Source organism: Strix aluco, chromosome 9 (assembly GCF_031877795.1).
Source record: "Strix aluco isolate bStrAlu1 chromosome 9, bStrAlu1.hap1, whole genome shotgun sequence".
Taxonomy (NCBI): domain Eukaryota; kingdom Metazoa; phylum Chordata; class Aves; order Strigiformes; family Strigidae; genus Strix; species Strix aluco.
Window position 1 is genome coordinate 21,570,493 of NC_133939.1, and position 22,699 is coordinate 21,593,191.

At 42.2% G+C, this 22,699-nt stretch overlaps 2 protein-coding genes across 3 annotated transcripts in view; one reads left to right on the plus strand and one right to left on the minus strand.

Annotated features, from left to right (window-relative positions):
• MCF2L2 (MCF.2 cell line derived transforming sequence-like 2) overlaps positions 1–22,699 on the plus strand; it is a 163,797-nt gene that overhangs the window by 72,432 nt on the left and 68,666 nt on the right. The window lies entirely within an intron of this gene.
• B3GNT5 (UDP-GlcNAc:betaGal beta-1,3-N-acetylglucosaminyltransferase 5) lies at positions 241–21,159 on the minus strand. Its single transcript, XM_074834161.1, has 2 exons — positions 21,024–21,159; positions 241–4,780 (listed from the first exon to the last, which is right to left on the minus strand). Exon 2 carries the CDS (start codon positions 4,452–4,454, stop codon positions 3,318–3,320), a length of 1,137 nt encoding a protein of 378 aa, XP_074690262.1. The 5' UTR covers positions 4,455–4,780; positions 21,024–21,159; the 3' UTR covers positions 241–3,317.

Sequence of the window (22,699 nt, forward strand, 5' to 3'; positions counted from 1 at the left end):
ACATACTAATTTGGAGTTAACAAGTTAAACTTCTAAAATTTGGCAGTTTTACACCACTTTAGACCTAGAAGCTTGGTATTTCTTGGGAAGACCAATTTTGCCTTTTGTTCCACAAAAGGTTTGGTTCAAGGTAGAAGGGGGGGGGGGGGGAGCAGCAATTTGAAGTCCTCTCCTCAGACTAGCATTTAAAAGCATGAGCTGAGCCTGTCAGTTACAAAGAAAGCAACAAGAGATACTACCTTTGCAGTGTTGTTTTGGTTTTTTTAAAAGAAATAAGTCTGTTTATTCAAAACAAATTTTACAAAACAATTGTCTTTTTGTGGTACAGAGCAAAGTTTAAGAATAAATATTGAACACTTGTATAAAAATTAGTAATATCAAAGGGAAACTGATGCAAACCAAACAAATAGGTAAAAACAATTTTAGCATTAAATATGCTGTGCAACAATGTCAAACTCTTAATGAGGAGTGACCATTCAGGCTGGTAACAGTTTTATTTGTAAAAGTAAAACCTGACAGCCCTGCATTGGAGCACCGAGACTATTGTTAAAAAAGGTTCCAGGTAAAGGTGTACAAATCTTAAGTCAGTGTTTAGAACCAGAAAATAATATGTTTTCTAGCGTCTCCATTTTTTGAAAGGAGTGCCTTCATGCTTTCCTTTTTATTCAACAAGCAACTTCTTTTCACTGCAGCAAAAGAAAATGCATACTACAAACATCAAGGCCCTTTTAAGATTAAGAAACAATCCAAACAAAACTCAAACCAGCTGTAAAACAAAGTATTTCAGTGGCCAAAAGTGACTTTCAAATAATGGTAAACTACATTTAAGCAGTTTTAGATGTTAGCTAGGTCATTACCCTATAGAAGTTTAAGGTACTTAAAACTTAATTTACCTTGGCTTGTAGGAGTGAAAATAATAAATCCCAACATAGTTATGCTGGTAAAAATTGTAGTCTTAATAGTACATTTTGGTTGCATACTGCATATGAAGACCCTCTTTCCCTACAGTGAACACCATGGCTTTTTCTAGTAGCGCAGTTTTGCTGTGCAGCTTGTTGGTTTAAATGGCTCACAACAGGTCAGGGATCTGATAAAGCAGCTTTCCTTCAGTACAGAATACTACTTTCTCTATATGTGCATTTATCTCCCTGTAAGCCAACAGGTTATATAGATCTAGGGTTGTCTTGTGTTGTTGTTTTTGTTTTTTTTTTTAAAGAAACGCACACATCCACAGTACTGTAAGTAATCTGTTTAGGCAAGAACAGGAACTGGATTTGTTCTTTGTAAAGTATAGCTGTTACATTCTTCAATCATTCTGACACTGATAAATTATTTATTTGTGGACTCTCTATATACCCAACATTCTTCTTTTTTTCCTTCTGGAAAACCAATTATAGAAAGTTATGTATTTCACTTAATTCCAGTAGCTACCTACCATCCATCTGAAATGGCAGCTTAGAGAACAGTCAGCAAGCTCACTCCTGGATTCCGTCTATGCTAACATACACCATTAGCCATTCAAACGATTAAAACATGCAGCACAGCTCCAAGAGCAGTAGCAATTATTTAAACAAAGTTTACTACTTGTGGCTTAAAACTGCCAAGTCCTGTATAGCTGTTCTACACTAAAGTCAGAAGACGCAGACCAAGTACCTCACTGCTCCACACAGTGAGAAGCTTCAGGCAGAAGAAAAAGGCTAGTTTTAGGCAGAAAGCAAGTAGTATTGCTCCTGCAATTAGCCCATTTTTAACAGATGCTCGATAATTTGTGAGCTTTTGCATTGTTATTGCTCTGCTGATAAGCTTGACCCAGTCAAGCTTTCGGAAGTAGTTTTCTGACACTGTCCACACTGGAACTTATTCCAGCATCAAATCAGTTCACAAGTAATATCTGACCATACCTTGTGTGGGCTCTGTGTCCACTCCAGAAGAGCTACCGCTGGTTTGGCAATTAGCAACTAAAATATCTGTCCTGAGAGTCTGTGAAAACACCATTAGTGAGCTATACAAGAAAAGACTGCAGACATCCTAGAACTTTGGTTCTCTATCATACTTATATGGCACCACAGTACAACTCATAATGGCTGGAGTTTGAACATCACTTTTATCCTGATTTACAATGCACAGGTGTGCTGTTCTTCCTGCAGGTGGTATTAACATTGAAATATATTCAAGATACAGGGCTTTGTGGACACAAACTACCTTGAAATTTTAAAGACAATCTTGTGCTTAAGACTTCAGAAGAAATATTAGTGATTTTCATTTGTGTACTTTCTGTGGATCAACATCGCCCTATCCCTTCACAGTGAAGTCAAACTTTGAGCAGAAAATACCCTCTCTCTTAGTTTAAAAAGCAAAATTTTATGCTTCTGCTAACACTTAACAGCTTCAAATTAGCTATAAGTAACATTCTCAGGGACTTTTGCTTGCTTTTAACCTTTAGAACCATGAATACTGGAAAGCAGAAGCATCGTTAAAAGAAAACTCATTTAGCTTATTTGCTTATTAAAGATTGGACTGTTTATATATACTACTTCAGTTTTCAGAAGGCAGAGAAAGATTAGCAAAACCAGTTACATGAGTAATATTTGATTTTATCCTTTCAAGTTCAGTCCTGATCTAAAAGGACCTCATTTGTTACTTAAAACAACCAAGTCAGAGGGCACTCAAACACTGCTTCCCTGTTTCAAAGATTTAGGGAGCTTTGAGAAAAAGATTGTAGCAGGTCTTCACTTCTAGCACTGTTTGTCAATTGTGCAGGTCCAGACTTTCTTTCTATGAAGCACTGAGAAATGGTGAATATTTGTAACCAATTCACATTGCCTTAAACTACTGCAATAGTCTCTCATTCATGAAGTCAGAAGTTGTATTTTCCTTGTGTTTTGAAAGGTCTACTCCATTTTGATATAGCAGATTTTTTTTTCCATCATGTGCCTTAGTTCACATAGCTTTTTTTAAAAAAAACCTTAAGACTTACTGACAGGTTCAAAGGAACAGACACTTTCACCAAGCATTTCAAAGTCTAGAAGTTAAGTCCATTATTGTTCATTTAATCCATACTTGCATCCCTTGAAGAGTGTAAAAAAAAAAAAAACAGGCTACAATGTAAAAAGTTGCAGTACAATAGGAGAGCTATTCCAATAAGTTTCTGAACAGAATTTGGGACCATCTCTCCTGCCCCACCCCACACCCTCCCCTCCCCAGCTATTCACATTTAAGTTTTACCTCTTTCCATGTTTACATATATTTTGAATAAACAGCTAAAAAGTTGTTGCTCTGTTTTGGCTCAGTGGATCTTCAACGCAGATATTCAAGTATTAAGAAAATGCAGCTGAACAAGGGTATGTGTCCTCATAGTATAGTTTACAGAGAAGCACAATATTGACTAGTCTGCAGTATATTCTACCCCAAATCCCTGAAGAAAACTTTTTAACTTTGGGATCTGTAGCCTGCTTCCAGAGCTGGTGAAGATCATCTACGTGTCCGTGAGATGTCATCATTTTGTTATAAATGCAGGGATGATACGGAGCCTTTCCTTCCCCAGAAAAGAATACATGATATTGTGGTACAATTCCCATTTTATTGGCACAAAGACCCATGAAAACATCATCTATATAAAGACTTGTATTCAGAGTCAGTGAAGCCTCATATACTTTAGCTGCTACATCATTTGATATTACATATGCAGCTCCTGCTGTGTAGTCAGGGTAAGAGGGCCACTGGTACATTTCATATGGAACATAGTATTTGCTACTCTTGTCTCTTACGGGAGGGGATCCACGATGGACACGACCAATCCAGAGATCTTGAACACCCATTTGTGCTAGACTTTGGAGATAAGCAACAAGATTTGGCATATGGATAAATATATCATCATCTGCAGACATAATGAACCTGGCATGAGGACAGTAGGCATTCACCCAGCTAAACTGCAAAAGCAATTTAAGAGTAAGATTGTGAAAAGTATCCAAGAAGTCTTGCTGAATCAAATCATTGTATTTCTGGTCTTCCAGCTGAAGTTCTCTTTGCATCTGTTGTTGCTGCAGATGATCTGTTGGTCGTCCTAAAGCAAAAAGAGTTTTAATGTTGGCATTAAGTTGAGAACGAACATATTTCTCATTACCCCAAGTTTGTCTAATTGCATCCCTCCGATGACGGTTTTCAGGAGAAGTTTTCACAAACAACAGGAGAAGGACATCCTGCTGCTGACATTTCTCTCTGTGGTTGATCAAGTACTGGTAGCTTGATACTCTGTCCAAGTTATCCCTGTTGATAGACAGGCTGTCATTCACAAAATGGTAGCTATTTATGAGGTATCTGTATGAGTAAGATTTCATATGGCTCACAATGTGATTATCAAATGGTCCCCAAAAAATCATGAGACACAGTATGAAGCAAGTGGCAAATATCTGCAAAAAATGGCATTTTCTGACTCTCCTGGAACTAACAAACATTCTGATGCAGTTTCTATAATCCTTATTCTTGTTCAGGATCAGTGTTTTTACAGTGCCTGTGTTTTAAGAGGACTGTGTCACCCCTTCAAGATAAGTGTCCGTTGTAAGGCATGCTGTCTTTCATTCAGTATCCTTCCACTCAGCTTTGTTCACAGATTTCACAAGTCATCTTTCTCAAAAAACATTTTCCTTTGTTTGAAAGAATGCAGACAGTTTTGAAAGGTGAGACTTGCAAATGAGTATTTTCCTTCTGGGACATCTTGAAGTGAACACCACAGCTCTAAATCAGATCTTCTCACGTGTGTTTCCTTCACGAGGATGAATACCTACCAGTTGCAAGGGGAGGGAGAGGAGAGAAGTTTTAGTGAGCTGTTATTAACATGTCTGGTTGTAGGTTTGGTCATGGAAATAAGCTGACTACTCAGACACTCCCCATTACCATCCACCTACATCACACACACACCCCCCCACCCCCCCAAAAACCACCTGGCAGCAAGTCAGAGGCTGTCAGTGGCCCTGAGCAAGCTCGAGGGAGGCAAGTGAAGAAGGGGAACCAGACACAGAGGCTTCAGTTCTGATACAAGAAACTCTTTCTTAGAAAAACCCACTGCCGTTAACCGACGATGACATTTTGTTTAAATTCTTTAAGATAGGAGGGAAGCCACACCCTACAAATGACCGAGTTTACAGGTCGGCTTTGGGCGGCCTATTAAAGAGCTAGACCCCCGCTGAGCCCCCTCCCGGATGTGGGAGCGCCGGGTCACAACGGCCAGACCCCCCCCACAGGCCTCCCCTCCCTCACAGCCGCCGCAGGTCCCCTGCGCTGCCACCCTCCCCTCGCCACCGCTCCCCTCCACTAGGCTCTCTGCGAGAAGGCCCCGCCGCCGAGGGGAAGGGAGGCGGGCAAGGCTGCCCTCGCTCCAGTCGGGCTGAGGGCCGTGGGGGTGCAAGCGACGCAGGGCCGCCCGCGCCTCAGCGCGGTCCCCCAGCTCTCACGGGGCCGCCGCCGCCGTCCTGAGGGGAGGCGCCACCTCCATGTCATCCCCTGGCCCCTGTCACTCCTCCCCCTCACCCCGGCCCTGGTAGGGCCCCAGCGCACTCCCGCCTCGACCTCCCGGGCACACTTGTCGAGGGGAAGCAGCCCTTTGACTTCCACAGCCAGCCTGAGGTTGGCCAAAAAGTGCCACTAGTCCAGCCGTGCTCCAGTGGTTCCCATTATCGAATATCCCATGTACAAGCTTAGGGCCTCTGTTTTTTGGCGTTGGTGCAGATAGAAATTGTTTGCAACCCGAGCTGCGGTTAAGAGGCAGGTTATGCAGCGAGAAGCACAGACAGTCAGTGAGACACCCCTGTCAGATACACCTATTAAGACCAGACAGCTAACACTGCAGTGCTACCATCTCTGCTACCAACTGGAGTTTAGTGACAAATCCAAAGCACAGGAAACCACACAAGTCCAGCCTTCTCACCCTGTGGTTTGTAAAACTCAGTTCTCATAGCCAGAGTTGTCTCTCCTATCTAATAAACAAGAACAGCCTAAAGTAGCAGTTACTTGTTCATCCTGTAAAAACCTGAGACTACAGTGTCAAGCAAGAAGTGTAGGACTAGCACCACAAGGAATGACACCCCACAAGCTTGTCGCACAGAAACACAACCCCTGAAGAAAGAGAACACAATCACTATTACGTCAGAAGTTACATGCAACACATGTTTTGAGAGTTTTCTACCCATTTGACCTGCAACTACCCATCTGACTTGCTAGTCCTGCAACTAGGTAGCATGATAAGAATGAAACAGACTATACAGAGATAAGAAAACTTGGAGCAATTTCACGGTGTAGTTATCTACCACAGGAAGGGGACTGGCTGCTCAAACTGGAAACAGTGCATCGGTGCAGTTGAGGCTTGCAGATTGTAGTGCATAACAGAAAAGCTGTATGGGCAGTTTGGTGAATAAAAGTCAGTCAGCGCTTTTTATAGTATTGGTTTAAACCCTTTTTATTTTGGAAACATGAAGTTAAACAATGCACCTCAGAGTTATAAACTCAGCAACTTTACAATAGAACTATTGCAAAGCTTACTCTTGTTTCAGATGAAGCACAGAGATGCAGACAAGCTGGAGTGTTACAGAAATCCAGACATCTGATAGGTCCTTTTGGAGGAGTGGGTCTGAAGATACCCACTACTTCCAGAGAATGAAGATAAATTCTGGTTTTCCCCTCTGACCTAGATACTTATTTGTGCTTTTTTCCAAAATACCTGTACTCTGCATGAAGTTGACCAGTTTGACAAATGCTACAGCAGCATCTCCCCCAGCTAAGTTCACAAAGTCTAAAAAAAACAAAAAAAAGGGTTGCCTACTGCCATCCTGCCATCATGATAGCTTAAAAGCAGCTGAATGACTTTTCTGAAAGTAAAGGGAGCACAAGGCAATCTATTTAACCATTTGAAGCAAAGTTTGCCTTGGTAAACACAAGAATCCTAGTCACCAAATACAACTTTTTTTAGATTACACTTAGATAACATGTTTTGGCAAGAGTCTGCAACTGCCCATGTCAGCTGGTAAAGTGAGACAATAGTCAACACCACAAAGTGACAGAGGTCACTGAAGACCAGCAGTGAAACTAACCTACATGACAATTACTGCCACTAGGGAAGAACAAAAGCCCCCAGAAAAAGACAAAAAAAAAGACCCAAAAATCCATCACATCATGGAAACAGCTTTAATTATGGAGCAGATAGCAGGGGACAAGAGATGCGCACAGACTAAGTTTTCTGCTCCCCAGCACTCCCCTCTTGGAAGTCAGGGATGCTGAAAAGATAGCCTAAGCTTTTCCTTGAAGAAGAAACAAGCCATAAAAATCAACTGACTAAAGGCAGGAACAGTCTGGTCTGTCATTTCCTTGATCTAGGTTTGCAGGAATCAGATCAGGCTTTAGTAGACAGACGCTTTTCAGAATCTTCCTCAAACATACCTCTCGGGTAAAACTTCAAAATGCGATTATAGGTGAGCAATACTGATGAAATTTAAGGAGGCCTATACCTGGCCCCCATCTCCCTCCAAAAAAGCCTGGAGATTCCCATTGAAGGTGCCAATGCACAAGTAGTCTCCTTCATTGTCAGAACTTTTTATCACCCATTTGCAACATCCATCCTTTGGGCTTAGTCATACTCTCCTTCCCTTAAGAGACAGGTTGAGTCACCACAGGAGCTATTCACTGACAACTAATTCTCATCCTAAGAAAAAAAAAAACAAAACATACCAATATGTTCACCCTAGCCAGAGGGAACATCGTGGAACAGAGATAAAACCATGCTTGACAGCCATTTTTCTGAACATCAGGTGGTTTGCCTCTTGGTGTAAGTTTTCTTGGAAGCTTTTAGATCCACTCTGAGACGTGAGAGAGACTGGGAGATCCAAGCACCAAGTTCCTGTAGCTGCCTTCCCTTTCCGGTAGATTGAAGATTCACAACTGCATGTGGTCTTCACACAGTTGCAAGTACTGCAAGCTTTTTTCACCCTGTAGCAATCCTACCCTTTCTAAAGGGGTTTGTTATTTAAGCTTTCAGTATTACAACAAGCATGACTGTCATTATAATGTAGCAACTGTTTATATACTGAATGGAAAACACAGAATTGTATTCTGGAATGAAAGTGGAACTAGCATAGCTTGTTATGCAAACTCAATAGTTTGTAGAGTAACCACTGTGGAATAGCAGATCCTTGGGGAGCTACTTTAAATGTCCACATTTGTCAACAAAGTCAGTATGAAGTTAATTTCAGGATAGAACAGTTTTGGAAAGTCCACTGACAAGAGACTGACAAGCGCTGTCTGGAGAAACACACAGATGCCTCGGACATGAAACACCGGAGACAGGAGGAGCCATGAAGAGACAACATTCACACAAAAGACACTCCAACATGGAGATTTTTTCCAACTACCACCACCCTGATAAAAACCTAAACCCAAGAGAGACCAACTAAGACTGCCCCGAGAGAAAACCCCACAACTCCCAGCTACAAATTTTGTCATGTTACAATACACAGGCTGGGCTTCAATTAATCTGTAATAGATTCAATATACCACATCCCTGCGTAACATGTATTTTAGGACAAAGACAAAGATCATAATATGTAGTTATTTTTCACTCCTTCTGCCTAGTACAGAAGATAAGTTTAGATCACAAGTGGCCTTCCCAGGCCACACAGGATATTCCAGGAAACACTATTTTAAATAGAACCATTTTTTACTATCAGCTTGTAGCAACTGTCCCTTTCACATCAACAACTCTTTGATAAAGAAAGTTCAGAAATCTACAAGAAAGAACACCTCAAACATTACCTAGTTTCAAAATACAAGTCATCTGAAGAGCTGCCAAAACTTAACTCCACATCTTGTCCTTGGCTCTGCCAAAGAGCCACTTAGTTTAAGGGTGCAGTTCCATGTGATGGTTGAGCTCAATCAAAAGCTTACTGCTGCCAGCTGGGGACAGCCTTACACTCACTCTGCCCTCTCATCCTCACCACACAGCCCTTCCACAGCTTGCAACAGCTCTGGAGCTTATACAGTTGGCTCAACAAGCCCAGTTCAGCTCCTCTCAACCTCTTGCCCTCAAAAATCAACCTGCTGAAAACCTGAAGAAGAAAGTATCAGAAAGTGGTCAAACTTTATCTAGAGCCTAACCTAAGTTCACAGCAGGACTCAAGGGTTGCTTTTGTAGGACCAGATGTAACACACATTGTTTCTAAAGCTTTCAGTCTTTTCAGTTCTAAGGCTACTACCACGCTCTCTGTTACTACAGAAAACTTGAAGCCCTAGGGCTGGCTTTTGGTCTAAAGTCAGGATAGTCCTGTCACATGAGCTACTCCATATCACCTTGTTTGATAGTGGAGTGGGATTTCCAGGTTAGAAGGCACATTGCAGAGATGCTCCATTCCTGCTGGAAGATTTCAGATGTCATAGACCTAAACTGCAACACCACTTAGAGCACTAAGTGGATGTGCCCAGCCACAGATGTGACAAACGCAGACAAGCTGCAGTTAAAGCTGCAGAGACTAAGATTACCACTGCCTGGATTTAAATTCAGATTTGTGAAGCCTAGTGTAACGGTGAGACAATCCTGAAAAGAGTGGCTTGGATTTCCTTGAAGCTTTCAAAAATCTGTTTAGAAAGAAGCTACAGGGTTCAAAGAACATATTTTGGCATGTCTGAGAGTTTTGTTTGTTAAGTAGAATTTAAAACTTTTTGCAGCATATGGTTTCTGAGTGATTTAAACAGTTGTAATTCCTATGAAATTGAACTCTTCCATCTCCAGCAATACCGATTTAGGTACTGCTTACACCAAAAGACCAAAGGAAATCTAGTTGAGTTCACACATCAAATAAGCCAACAAAACACAAAGTTACATGTTTATCAAGATTTTCCCTTCCAACTGACTAGTTAAAGGGTAAGAAAGTATGTGCCTAACTTAGTGGGAACAAAGCCTGAATGGACATTGCTGCTTACAGCTTTAGCTACAAGATTACGTATGTAGCCCAGGTTCCTCCTACCATTTTTCTGTTGCTGACGTCTCTTCACAAGTCATGCTGTCATCTCTACCCTGGCCTATGTCCTCCTCCTTCACTCATCAGTGTTTGAAGAACTTGTTCTACATTAAGAAGTTGCTTTGAAACTGACATTCAAGTTCCTCTTATATATGAGCTGTATCACAAAAGAAAACTGAACAGAAACACTGAGCAAGTTACTGCCACAGTGACAGATGGTCATTTTAAGAAAAAAAGATGCAGTAAGGTACTTAGCTAAGCCTTCCTTCCTACATAGTTCATGAGCACTGAGATGGAAAGAAAGCACATGCACACAGCCTGCAAAGAAAATAATTTCAAGTAATGTCAAAGCTTCCACTGTTATACATTGTTCTGTACAAAGCTGGTGAGAAATGGAAGTTGATTTGGACAGGTATCCTGTAGGAAAATACGGTCACAATGATAATGGGATTAACAAAAAGAAACAGTCTCGTGCTATAAAGATTTATGAGAAGTTTAGAGTCTGGTCACGGATGTTGCATCAGTAAGGAACATTAATGCAGGGATGACTGACAGTAGCTTTGAAAATTTTGTTTCAAGAACATTTAACCCATCCTTCTGCAATCTTATATGCAGGCATTGCCTGTAAATTCTTTAATTTGCCTGCAAATTGCAGTCAGAGTATAGTTTCCTGGGATGGTAGAATCAGCATTCTTAAATGCTTTTGGTGCATGTGTTGAGGACTTCTCAGATTGAACAGACACCTGATTTTCAGAAGGTGAACATCCAGCACCTTCCAAAATATGAACTCCTTAAGTGATTCTGAAGTTGCTCAATCAAGAGCAATCCCCTCATTAAAAAAAATGGGCACTGAAGTACAGCACTTCCCCCAGGGGAGCTTTGTATCAGAAATATCTACAGCAGCATGCAGAAAAATGAGACATTGAAAGCTGTTACCACTTCCTGCTTCTCATTGATGTGTAACACTTACAAGTGCTGGGGCAATCTCTGAAGTGTTAGTTGGCAGAGAAATTCAAAGGATGGCAAAGCATTAGATGGCAATTGAGTAAAGCATTTCAAGTCCTTCAGGGCTGGAAGCAGAAACAGGTTGTAAATGCTTAACACTGCCAGGAAACAGCCAACTGCCAGTAGAGATTTACCTTTCCACCAGAGCAAGTGCAAAACCTCTGTAGAAGGAAGAGTGTGATTTCTTGCTTCCCCTAAGATGAGCATCAAGCTTCCCAGCTGCTACAAGCAAATCTAAATGGAGACATCTGCCAGAATGGACAGACTCGCCTTCTTAAGTTGCTTTCATCAGGATCAGTTCCCTGAAACAGCTACTGTGCAGATAGCAGGACAGGAGCAGGACCACATCTTTCAAGCACCAGTCTATATTCAGACTGCAATTTTCAGTTGCTTTAACCTGCTATATCTGCTGCAGACTCTTCCCATACAAGCTAGAAGGGAGGATTGCATTTTTCAGTATGAAAGCCTCCGAAATGAGTCATTTAGTTCAAGAGATTTTGCACAAAACACACATGCACCAACAAGAAATTCTTTGCTTTGTGTGCAGCAGATTGGGTGAAAAGAGCCAGTTCTTTGTACTGACAATAAGGATAATATTCTGAAGTTTCAGTCTGGCAGTGACATGATTGAGGCCGCATGACCTCATATTCTGAGAACAGTGACAAAATTAAGTACTTCCAGGAAGGCAAGTCAGAACTCTAAGACCCAGCTACAGAGGTCTTAATGGTACGCACTGTACAGCCCATCGCATCTGTTTTGGCAGATGACAGTGATAAGCTCTAATGCTATACCAAAGAGCAGTCTGCATTTATGTAAGTTTGCTTTTACAGTGCCTGTATTTAAAGACATTTCGTTCGTATTTGGAACCTTCTGTATGAGTGGTGTAAAGAATTTTCTAGTGACTATATATAACTTACTCTCAGAATATTATAAATACACCTTGCTTGCAAAAGAGGGTGAGGACCACAAAAAGAATTATAAAGAAGGCTAGCTTGCCACTGCTTTCTATCCCACATTAGTGTATTCATCTCTTTACAAAAAGATATTTCAGGCAACCTTGCAAGAAGGACATCCCATTACACATGACAAGCTTTGAGCTGAAGGTTGACTGAAGCTGAAGGTTGACGAAAACTGGTTTTCCCATACTAGAGAAAGCAATTGTGAAGTATCAAGCAGTGAAGGATCCAGTCCAACGCTCAAGACTGGAAGACGAGAGAATGCAAATTCCCTAGTTACACATTCATGCTGAATCCCTGTTTCATAGCATGTTAAAGTTGAAGAACTGCAACATCACAGATCCACCCCATCAGTAATTCCTTCTGCATCCTGTTTTAAGTAAGCTGATTCAAATAGTTATTTGCAGCTAGATCTAGAGATGTTATTTCCTGTCTATTTCCCCCACAAACCTAAAGTGACTTCTGTTCCAGTCTACATGCCATAGCTGTACAGCTTGATCTTCAGGTATCTGAAGCAGACTTTTTCCATGCTAGCTGTCAAACTAAAAGAGGAAGTCAAATTTAAGACTGACAACTAATTGCAAGATGACTAGTTTAAGCTGCCTTCCTATGGGGCCTCACTTTGAAACTTTTTTTTGCCTAGTGAGAATACTTTCCAAAAAATACAGCAAGTTAGAAAGTGTATGAAGGACTCATTTAAACAGATGGCTAACACTGTTGTACCATGGCCATTTCTAAACCATGCTAGGCTTTGCTATCCTAGTTCCATGTTTTAAGCTTTTCATTCCAGAGTAAATATTCTCTCATGGGCTTTCCAGTCTATCCCTCTTCCTCAAACCATACTCTAGCCTATAATCCCAATTCTGCATCAAACTCCAGATGGATCTTCCATACTGCAGCAAGAGTTTACAGTAAAAATTTGCATGTTACACATGTCACTAGCATGTGGGCACTAAGGCAGGAAGACAGCAAATGAAAAGTTCAATGTGTAGATTAGAATGCAGGTGGTTTTGCGCCAAAGCATTGTCTTGGTTTTTTTTTTTTTTCTTTCAATTAGACTAATGATGATAAAACATGTTGAGATTTAAAAGTCAAGTCAAATACTAGTTGACCTACAGGGTACAGGAACTGGTGGAGTCTTTTAGTGTTCTATTAGACTAGTTCTTTCCTTTCCAGATTTAAGTTAGCACAGATCAGAGATATGTGAATTCGTGAGTCCACACAGTAGAGTATCATCCCATTAAACTTCCCAAAATCAGCTCAGCTGCATAAACTTGCCTCTCTCTCTCAAGCATGGCTTATTAACTTTAGCCAAGCATCATGCTGACTTACCATCTAGACACCATTTATAATCTATACACAACTAAGGACAGAAGTCCTGGATCACTCCTTTTCACATCAGATCTTTTCCTCCACTAGTTTATGTTCCCAAACCTACAAGTAGAGCCCTAGGAGACAAGTCTGCAGGCTTGTCTACCTGCAAACCATGTACACAAGAGTTCAAGGAAGCTGGGCTGCAGAACACTAATGCTGGTTCCCATCCTAACAGTACCTGGGTCAGTAAGAACCAATGTCACTTTTGTTAAAAACTCTTCCAACTTCGGTGACCCAAGTCACGTCGTCAGGAACATAGCCTGGCTTTCAGTTCTTTATACACATTGTAGAAATTAAGGAGCAAGTTGGGTCCCAATCCTATGCATAGGGATACTAGACAGTACAGACTAATTTTCTCTGTTGCTGGGTAAGTATCCAGGTCTTCAGTTTCAAGGCCGTGCTTTCCCCACCACATACACACACCCTGCAAGCACAAGGTCTAACACTAGACTGAATCCACCATGCAGAGATCACCTCAAGTAAAGCACACCTACACAGAAGTCTCCTAGTAATTTAAGATAGTCTCAAAGCAAGTATAGGATCAGCCTAGAAAAGAAGCAGCTCTATGGAGAAAAACAATACTTGTATCAATATCTACGAAAGTATCTGAATATATAATTAAATTTAAAAGATGAGCTTTCTGATGAGTGAAAAAATCCTAAGAGAGCCTCTTTAAGATGACCCCTTAATGGCTCATCAGCCCCGCAAATGTAGCAGAGCTGCCATTGCCACAACACTTCAAAGCCCTCCTCTTGAGATCACCAATAGCAAATATTGCTTAAGCCACTTTATCTTTCCTAACACCCACAGATCTACAAGCACTTAAGAACAGATAGATAGTCATTGCGCACTCTTCCCTTGGCCCTTAAGAAGAGTCATGCCTTGTTCATTCTCACCCTCTCCTGTTCACTGCTGTGCATAGCTGCCAGCAACTCTTAAGCAGAGAGAGAAATGTTGTATTCTACTCGAGGCTAAGGAAAGAGGAGGAGAGTTATTAATGACCCTGTCTGCATTTTGGATAATCTCATCTAGTGAGTTGTCTTTTATTAATGGGAAATGAATCTATTTGAATCAAGCAAGCAACCTATCTGATCATGTATTCACTTCTTGTTTAGCATTTGTACTTCAGTCATTTTCTCAAGAGATCAATTCCCATTTGGGGTAGTTCAGCACTAATTTGCTAAAACTGTTTCAACTCATGCAAATGCAGTGTAAAAGTGAAGTCTATATATATATACTACATATATGCATTTTCTGTAGAAGCATGAAGTACTAGTCATTCAAGATACACCAACAGAAGTTAAAGAACTTACATTTTTAACGAATTTAAAGTTACATAAACATCACCTTGAATTCAATTAGTCTAGATTTAGGCAAGTCATTATCTAGAAATAGCAAATGCATCAGACTGTCCATTCCTCCTAAATCCTTGCTTCCAGACTGCAATTCTGAAAGCATTCAGTCTTCACTGTCATAAGAAAGCCCCAAATAGTTTTAAAGTTGAAACTGAATAAAGATGCTAGAAGCATTGTGTTAAGAGGTACATGTAGTTTGAGTAAAGTCAAACTCCTATCAAACAGATACCGTCCAAACCTGTTAGGTTCATGCTCTCCAATCTATCTATCTGTATGAAAAGACACCCCTTCTTGGGGAGTGATTATCAGTTTGGGGAGAGGGTTAAAGAAAACAGCAAAGAAAGTTTTGCTAAAGCTAAGTGTACTGGAAGAGCTGGCCACCAAAAAAGACTGAAGAGGAGAATGTTTTCTGCATTTGCAACAGTTGCTGACAATAGTCACCGCTGTTTTAGTTTTAGCTCTTCCATGAGATCTGGACTCATACAGCTAGCTAACCTTTTCCTTTAGTTCAGTAGTGAAGTGCTAAGCTAAGGTCTATTTCAATTATTTTATATGACTACATAAGTTTTAAGGCTTTAATGTCGTTTTCACATTTTAAATAGTTAAATACAGTCAAATATTTCACATCAAAAGATGTTGGTTCTTTGTAAATTTAAAAAAAATAAATTCAATACAGAATGCTCCTACGTACAAGTTGGGGGTATCCACGTTTGTTTCAAGCAAACCAGAAAGACACAAACATCTCAGATTTTATGATAAAGTGGATGGAGAACCACCTCAACATATACAAAAGAGCTGCAGATTGGCCAGAATAATAGCGGTGCGAGGCTTTGTTTAAGCCTGTCTGCAAACTGGGTGGGATGAATGCCATTAATCCTCTCCTACATCTGTGGGAACCAAGGAGAATTTTGGCCTTTTATACAGCCTTTTCTGCAGTGCAAGAAGGCCAGGGATTGAACAGGAGACACTCATCTGCTTTTTGTTGTTATGAAATATGGGGAGCAGTAACAGCACAGGCTCATGGCAGAAAAGCGAAAAGAACCAACACCCCCCACATGCACTTATGAAAAACGTGACAATACAGTAAACTGTAACAACTTAAGCACAGCATCCTGCAGTTTCTAGCTTACCACAGTTGGAAGTACCCTCACTGAGAGCTGCCAACAAGTCACTGGCCATAAAAAGCCACAGAACAGAGGACTAAAATTCCTCAGGCCTAGCTTCAAGATTCAATTCAGATAAAAGTCAAACAGAGGAACTGCAAAACATTCCCAACATGTTTAATCAGCAGTGAGATTTCTCTAAGGCTACAGTCTTTGTAAATTAAATGAACTTGTGCATTTGCATTTAACCAGAAATACTTGTCTCTGCTTACGAGAAATAGATAGTAGGCCATATGATTTAACAACATCAAGAGCTGGTGAAAATAATATTTTAATATATATAAAATATATATCTGTTGTATGTATGTGTGTATAAATATACACACACACTTTTATGCAAGACTAATATAAGGCCAAGAACGTAACTGAACTACATACAGCATCAGCATACACACAGCACCAGATTAAGAACTTCTGTGAGGACAGTTTAGTGAAACAGTTAAGTAGAAACTACAAATGGAATTCACTGGGAGACAGACCACAAAACACCAGTCTGCAGACTCTAGAAGGAAGCTACAAAGATGGAAGCAGAAGCTTACAGGACAGGGATGACTTAAGGCAGAAGGAAAAACAAAGAATCTTCATCATTCTAGAGAGCTGAGCCTTGAGAACAATGCAATACAAAGTCAGTACTTGTAATTACCACAGGACTTTACGCAGGTCTTGAGTCAGTCACAAATATGGTACATTTGCCACGCCTATTAGCTACTAAAAATGTAGTGAATAAATATTTTATTGGAAAGTCAGGAAAGTTACAAAGAAGAGTTGCAAAAACACTTCATCTAGTCTTAACAATAAAACACATGATTACAACCCCAGTATACAGTGTGAAGTGAAAGACTAATCTTATTTTAGTTAACCAAGGAGAAGAAAATCTATCCATCCTGTTTCATATTCCACGGAAACACACAACTAATGGAGGAGGGGGCTGTGGTGATGTATGATGAGTAGCAGCTTAAAGAGCAAGAGAAGCTGTACATTTCCTGCCCTAAAACAAAAGGCCAGTTTAATTCAATCAGCACAAGCATCTTCAGGTCTTAGCAGGAGTGAAACTGGAAGAAAAAGTTGCAGGATGCAGCAGAATAAATGTGAGTAGAAAGTGACTTACTGGGCCAACAGTAACTTCAATGTGAAGCAAGTTGCCTCAGCTCTAAACACAGAGGACTAGCTAAAATCCCTTCCTTTGCCAGTATGTCCCAAAGCACCTCCAACAATATAAGCCATGTTGACAAAAGGAGTTCTTTATTTCAAAGTTGTTGCACCTCAGTTGGTGAGGTTGAGTTGCTGCACCTGAAAGGTGACAGTGTACCTTCAGAGCATGGCAGCATTCCTGAGAGTTCTGAGTGACCAAACACTTTTTATTCAAGTTTAAGACTACTACAATCTGGAGATGGTACCAGAGAATCAATCTTGACTGCAGGAAACTGGTTTTCAGCAAGCAAACTTACTCTGCGCTACAAGGCAGCAACTCCAACAGTCTGTGGTCTTAGCAGTATGTAGACACAGGTCCCTCTTCAACAGTCCTTCAAACCAAGTTGCTTTTGCTTACAACATTCCTGTATTTTGAGGTCATTTGTCCACAGGTTGTTTAAGCACTCTTGGGATCTGTTAGATTTTCTGAATTGTTTGGGCATGTAGCAGCAGCATCTCCAAGCCACAATTCCATCTAAGCTGAAGATCAGACTATGCCACCCAAACAACAGATAAACTTCAGGACTGGTACAGGTTCATTCTGAAAAGTTGCAATTCCAACGTGAAGGGCTTGTTTCATCATCCTGTTTCCGTATGTTGTGGTGTTTTCCTCATTGACCATAGAATTTAAGTCAAGGGTTGTCTTTCAAAGATCCTTCCATAGCATTCCCCACTCTGCTACCAAGGGCAAACATTCTAGTCACAAAACTCATAAAAGAGGGGATACCACCTCTGAAGTGTCTATGACTATTATTTTAGTCTTTGAAAGCCTCAGTTCAGGATCTGGACCACAATTTCCCAAATGTTGCAAAAATCCCAAATATTCAATGTCTCTGGTATCAGTGGCAAATCCTGCTGTCACTTCTGGCCAGCCTGACAGAGGTGGATCATATGTTGCTTTCCACTGGCATTTAAATATTAGTTATTACTGAGGTCTGCTGAATATTCAGACAGCCTCACTCGAGATGTGCATATCCCAGGAAGCTGAGGAAGGTACTTTACTAAACTCCGCAAGCCATATGGAAGGAAGAGCTAGTAGTGCAATGTTAATCCATCACTTCCTTGTTCCTTCCACCACTTTCTACCAGTTCCAAGGCCCAGCAAACCTACTGCTGTAACAGCAAAACCACAGTCAGTTTTCCCAACACCAAAACCCCCCTCAGTACTTCTGTACTTTTAGTAAGCAACACATTCAAGTTCAAGAATTACCCAGACAATTCTTCAGGCATAGACTGATAACCATGGGAGATGAGGCAACACTGAGTACATCCTAGGATGCCTTAACAGGTACAGAGTAACACCAAACACATAAGCCACTGGCATTTCAAATGATAAGCGATGACTTGCAGGGTTTTCCACATGCTTCTCCCTAATCTGTAGGTGAATTACCATTCCTAGCTTCAGTACTCACTACTCCAGTTTGGCCAGATGTCAGACAGACTGTCCCAACTACTGCTTTGGGCAGCATGAGCAACTAGTTTGCTTCTTAATAATTTAGGATCTTAGAGAAAGCAGAAGTGGTACAGTTTTGATTCACTCAAGGAAGACAACTAGTAAGCAAATTACATTTTTAAGCAGAACACCAACACCCCAACCCCCAAAACCTTACCAATGAAAAAGCCTGCATTTTCACTGAGATACTACATTTCTGTATGTAACAGACAGTGGGCTTCTATGAAACTAGTTCTGTGCAGAGCAGACAGTAACTTTCATAATACCAGAGGAACACCCAGCTCTATGTGATGATCCAGCCTTCTGGAATACTGCTAGAATATTCCATGGCTGTTGTTATCAACAGTGATTTAGTGTCTCCTGCCCTGCTCTGTAAGGGGTGGGGGGGGGGAAGAATTTATCCTTAGATTACAACTATTTTCCCTTTTTTAAAATAATCCATTTGCCAACTCCATCCTTTTCCGTTTCGAACTGCTAGGAGAAATGCAAGAATTGGGGAGGAGAAGTGAGAACGAGACAGCATCATACAAAACAGATTTCAACAGTTGCAGTAGTAGTTTCAACGCTACTGCCGGGAGATCCTCAGGCACAAGCCTCGGCACTCTCTACAGCAGGATGCTGCAGCACAAGTAGCACGTAATGAGTTCTGCACTGCTTTGCGTAGCTAGGACAGAATTACAGGCTTTTTCTAATCATTGCCTTGCACTTAATTTAGTCGCTTACACTGGAGTAAAGCCAGTCTCCCATCTCTAGATACTCCAAGATCTCGCTCAGAAGCGTTGACAAAGCTGCTCCTCCCGAGCAGCTCAGGTGGTCCCCGCGCCCCTACACCGAAGGCGAGCCAACGCCGCTCGCTCCGGGCCCTGCCGCAGCCCCGGGCAGCCACCCCCGCCCCCCGGCGCCGAGAGCATCCCAAGCCCTTTCCCAGAACCTCTAAAACCCAGGAGGATCGATAATTCTCGGAAGCTCGCAGCGGTGTGGGGTGGCGGTGCCCCCCGCCGCCTCCGCGGTGTTTCCGCCGATTGTTGTTGCTGCCGCGCCTCACCCAGCGGCTGCGGAGCGGCCTCCCGGCACCCCCGCGAAGCCCGAAATTAAGCGCCAAGCCATCCATAGCTTTCCTCCCATCCCCCGGGGGCATCCGCGGAGACCCGGGAGCAGCCTGGGAGGGGGGAAGGGGCAGAGGCGGCGGCCATGCGGCTGCGGGCGCCCCTTCGGGGGAACAAAGGAGGGAGCCGGCGCGGCCCTTCCCCTCGCACACCTCCCGCCGGGCACGCCCGGCCGCCGCCTCCAGCCTACACAGCTTCAACGTCGGCAGCCTGCCCAAGAAACCAAAAAAAACCCCAAAAAACCAAAACCAAAAAAAAACCCCAACCCCCAAAAAAAGAAAAAAAATTATTTTTTTTTTTAAGCTTTGCTTAACGCAAAGGCGCTTTTTGAAAGCGTTCAGTATCTCCCCCTTTCGCCCAACGCGTTTTCTTCAGCCGACTTTTTTCCTCTGGCGTCCTCAAAAAGAGTTTGGGCCAGGGCTGCTCCCGCCGAGCGGCCGGCAGGCGCCCTGCCTGAGCCACCGGGGAGAGAGGAGGAGAAAGAGGGGAGAGGGGCTCCCGCCGCTCGTCGGGCCGGGGCGGGGGGGCTGCCCCAGCGCTCCCGCCGGCGCGTCCCGTGTTGCAACCAAGGGCTGAGCAGAGGAAGTCCCAGCCGGATTTGCTAGTTTCTTGGGTGGGAACAGTTGAGGAAACAAACAAACAAACAAACAACAACAACACCACCACCACTAAAAAAACTATCCCGCACTTTTCCTGTAGCAAAAAAAACAACAACAACAAAAACCCCCCCAAAATCTGGAGAAATAGGAACCCGGGAGGGGCTGCCGGAACAAGGGGCGGGAGGAACCAGCACTGCTTTGAATGGGTTATTTCATCGCAGTGCTCGAGTAGCTGCGAGTTTTCCCTCCACGGCTCAGGGGATGAGAAAGACTCTGAAAAAAACACCAAAAATTTCTGAGGTTTTTCTTCTTTTTTTTAAAGAATATAATCGACTGCCAGCCAGTGATCAGAGACTGGGGGGGAATCTGCTAGGCGGCTACACAAAACAGACATTAAAACGGCGGTGAAGTTTGGGGTTTGTTTATGACAGAAGTTTGAAATCCCAAACCCCGACAAAACCCTTCTTTAAGAGAGGAGCAAGGCGATCGCGTACGGAGTTCATGGATACGGTCTGTAGCAGAAACCTTTTAAACAAAGCAGTTGGAAAACTTGTTTGTCCAAAGCATGGAACCGCAATTCCAGAAAGGCGGATAAGTGAGACAGCCTCCTCCCCTGCATAAACCAGCTCTTACAATCCCCGAAGTCAGACAGAGAAGAGAAAAAAAAGCATTTAGGAAAACAGGATATTTTCGCTAATTTTAATTACCCAGCTACTCGCTTCACACGTAAGTGAGGAACGAACAACCCGGCTACTCTTTGCAAGCGAGCAAACTTCGCGACCGCGGGGACAGGACGAGACCCAGCAGAGATTCCCGTATCTCACCGACAGCCGAGGACAGCGAGCTGCTCTCTGCTCCGCTTCCTGCCGGGGGAAGAGGACTCGCCCCGGCACAGCCGGCGCCCAGCCCGCACTCGGGGCCGCCTCATTCACTCGCAGCATATAGGATCCCTCGGCCCCGGGAGCCAATGGGCTCCACCTCCTCCTCCTCCTCCTCCTCCTCCTTCTCCTCCTCTCCCTCTGCCCTCCCCCCCTCCCTCTCCGCCGAACCTTACAGGCGCTCCGGGCTTGGCCGTGGATTCCCGATGCTCTTCTCAGATGTCCCACTGTTTATAAACACCCTGCCCGCCTGCGGGCCTTTGGGATTATCCATACTCCTGGTGTACCAGATGGATGCGATTTTTTTTTTTCCTCTTCCTCTTCCTCTCTTCCGAGGAGGTTGGTGAGGGTGAGGCTGCAGTGTGGGGAAACAGTGTCTTGCAATGACATTCAAAGCGCTAAGAGTAATGTTTCTTAGAAGTTCAAAGTTACTTATATCTTTAAAATATTTTAGGGGACACGATTAAAGTTCAGCTAATTGCTGCTCTATGTCTCCGAGGTGCTAAATAACATCTTATTGTGGCTAGTTAGTTTGTAGGTCACAGTGAAACGTTTATTTCCCTTTCGTGTTGGAAATCTTCAGAGAAGGAAGGAAGAGTGGGGTTTAGGGGGTTTTTCTCTTCCACCCTCCCCACAAACCTCGGTGACTTTTTTGCATCATTGAAGTACATCAGTAAGTCAATCTCCGTGGTCAGTAGACTGAGATGGAAGTATTTAAAAAACAAACCAAGGTAAGCACTATAAACATGCCTTCATTAAATACACTTTTGCCATACTTTTGTAAAGAGAAAAACAAGGTTAAAAAAAAAAAAAAGCTCATTCAAGTGAAGTTGAAAAGCCACTATAACGCTGTGCCTGTATGGTTTATTGGAAATCTGAGATTTCTCACTGAACATAAATATCAAACACAAGCCCGTTGTGTATCTTCCATTCTTTCACATGAGTGTGATTGATCTGAATCATTCCTGACCTAATCATTGACTTCATAGAAACTTAACTATTGAATGTCATGACAATTAGTGTCTGTTTGTCACTTTACAACCATAATCTGACAACATCTTTGTGAGGTGAGGAGTTGTTTTCTTTTCACACACAAGAGAGAAAATCAGAGATAGGAATACTGTTGTCAAGGGCACCCAGCAAGAGTAGAGCAAGGGTAAAACCTGAGCAGTTAAAATCCCACAGAAGGATGTGTTGCTTTGTAACACCGGTTTTGTTTAGGGAAACTTCAAGGATTTTTTCACTTGATCTCTTCTTTCTCCTGTTGTATGTCTTAATATGACTAAACACTTTACAGCAGCTTTCCCAGATTTCTCTTTCTTTGATTCTTCGGTAAGACAAAATATCATTCTTTATGATTGGCAGTTCACCCTAGCAGAAAGTTTGTAGATCATTGTGCAAATTTGGCATGTTATCTAAGCAGTGTTTAAATAACAGTAGAAATAACCTTATAAACAAAGCATCATTCATTTTTATCATCAAAATGATAACTGCTGATTCCTTCCCCAGTTCATGAATGTTTTCTTTTTCATAAGTTTATTCTTCATTCTTTTAGGTGTCATCCCATTCAAGCCTTTTATCAGTGATAAAATGGTCCCTTTCAGAATGTGAAATTCTCAGTG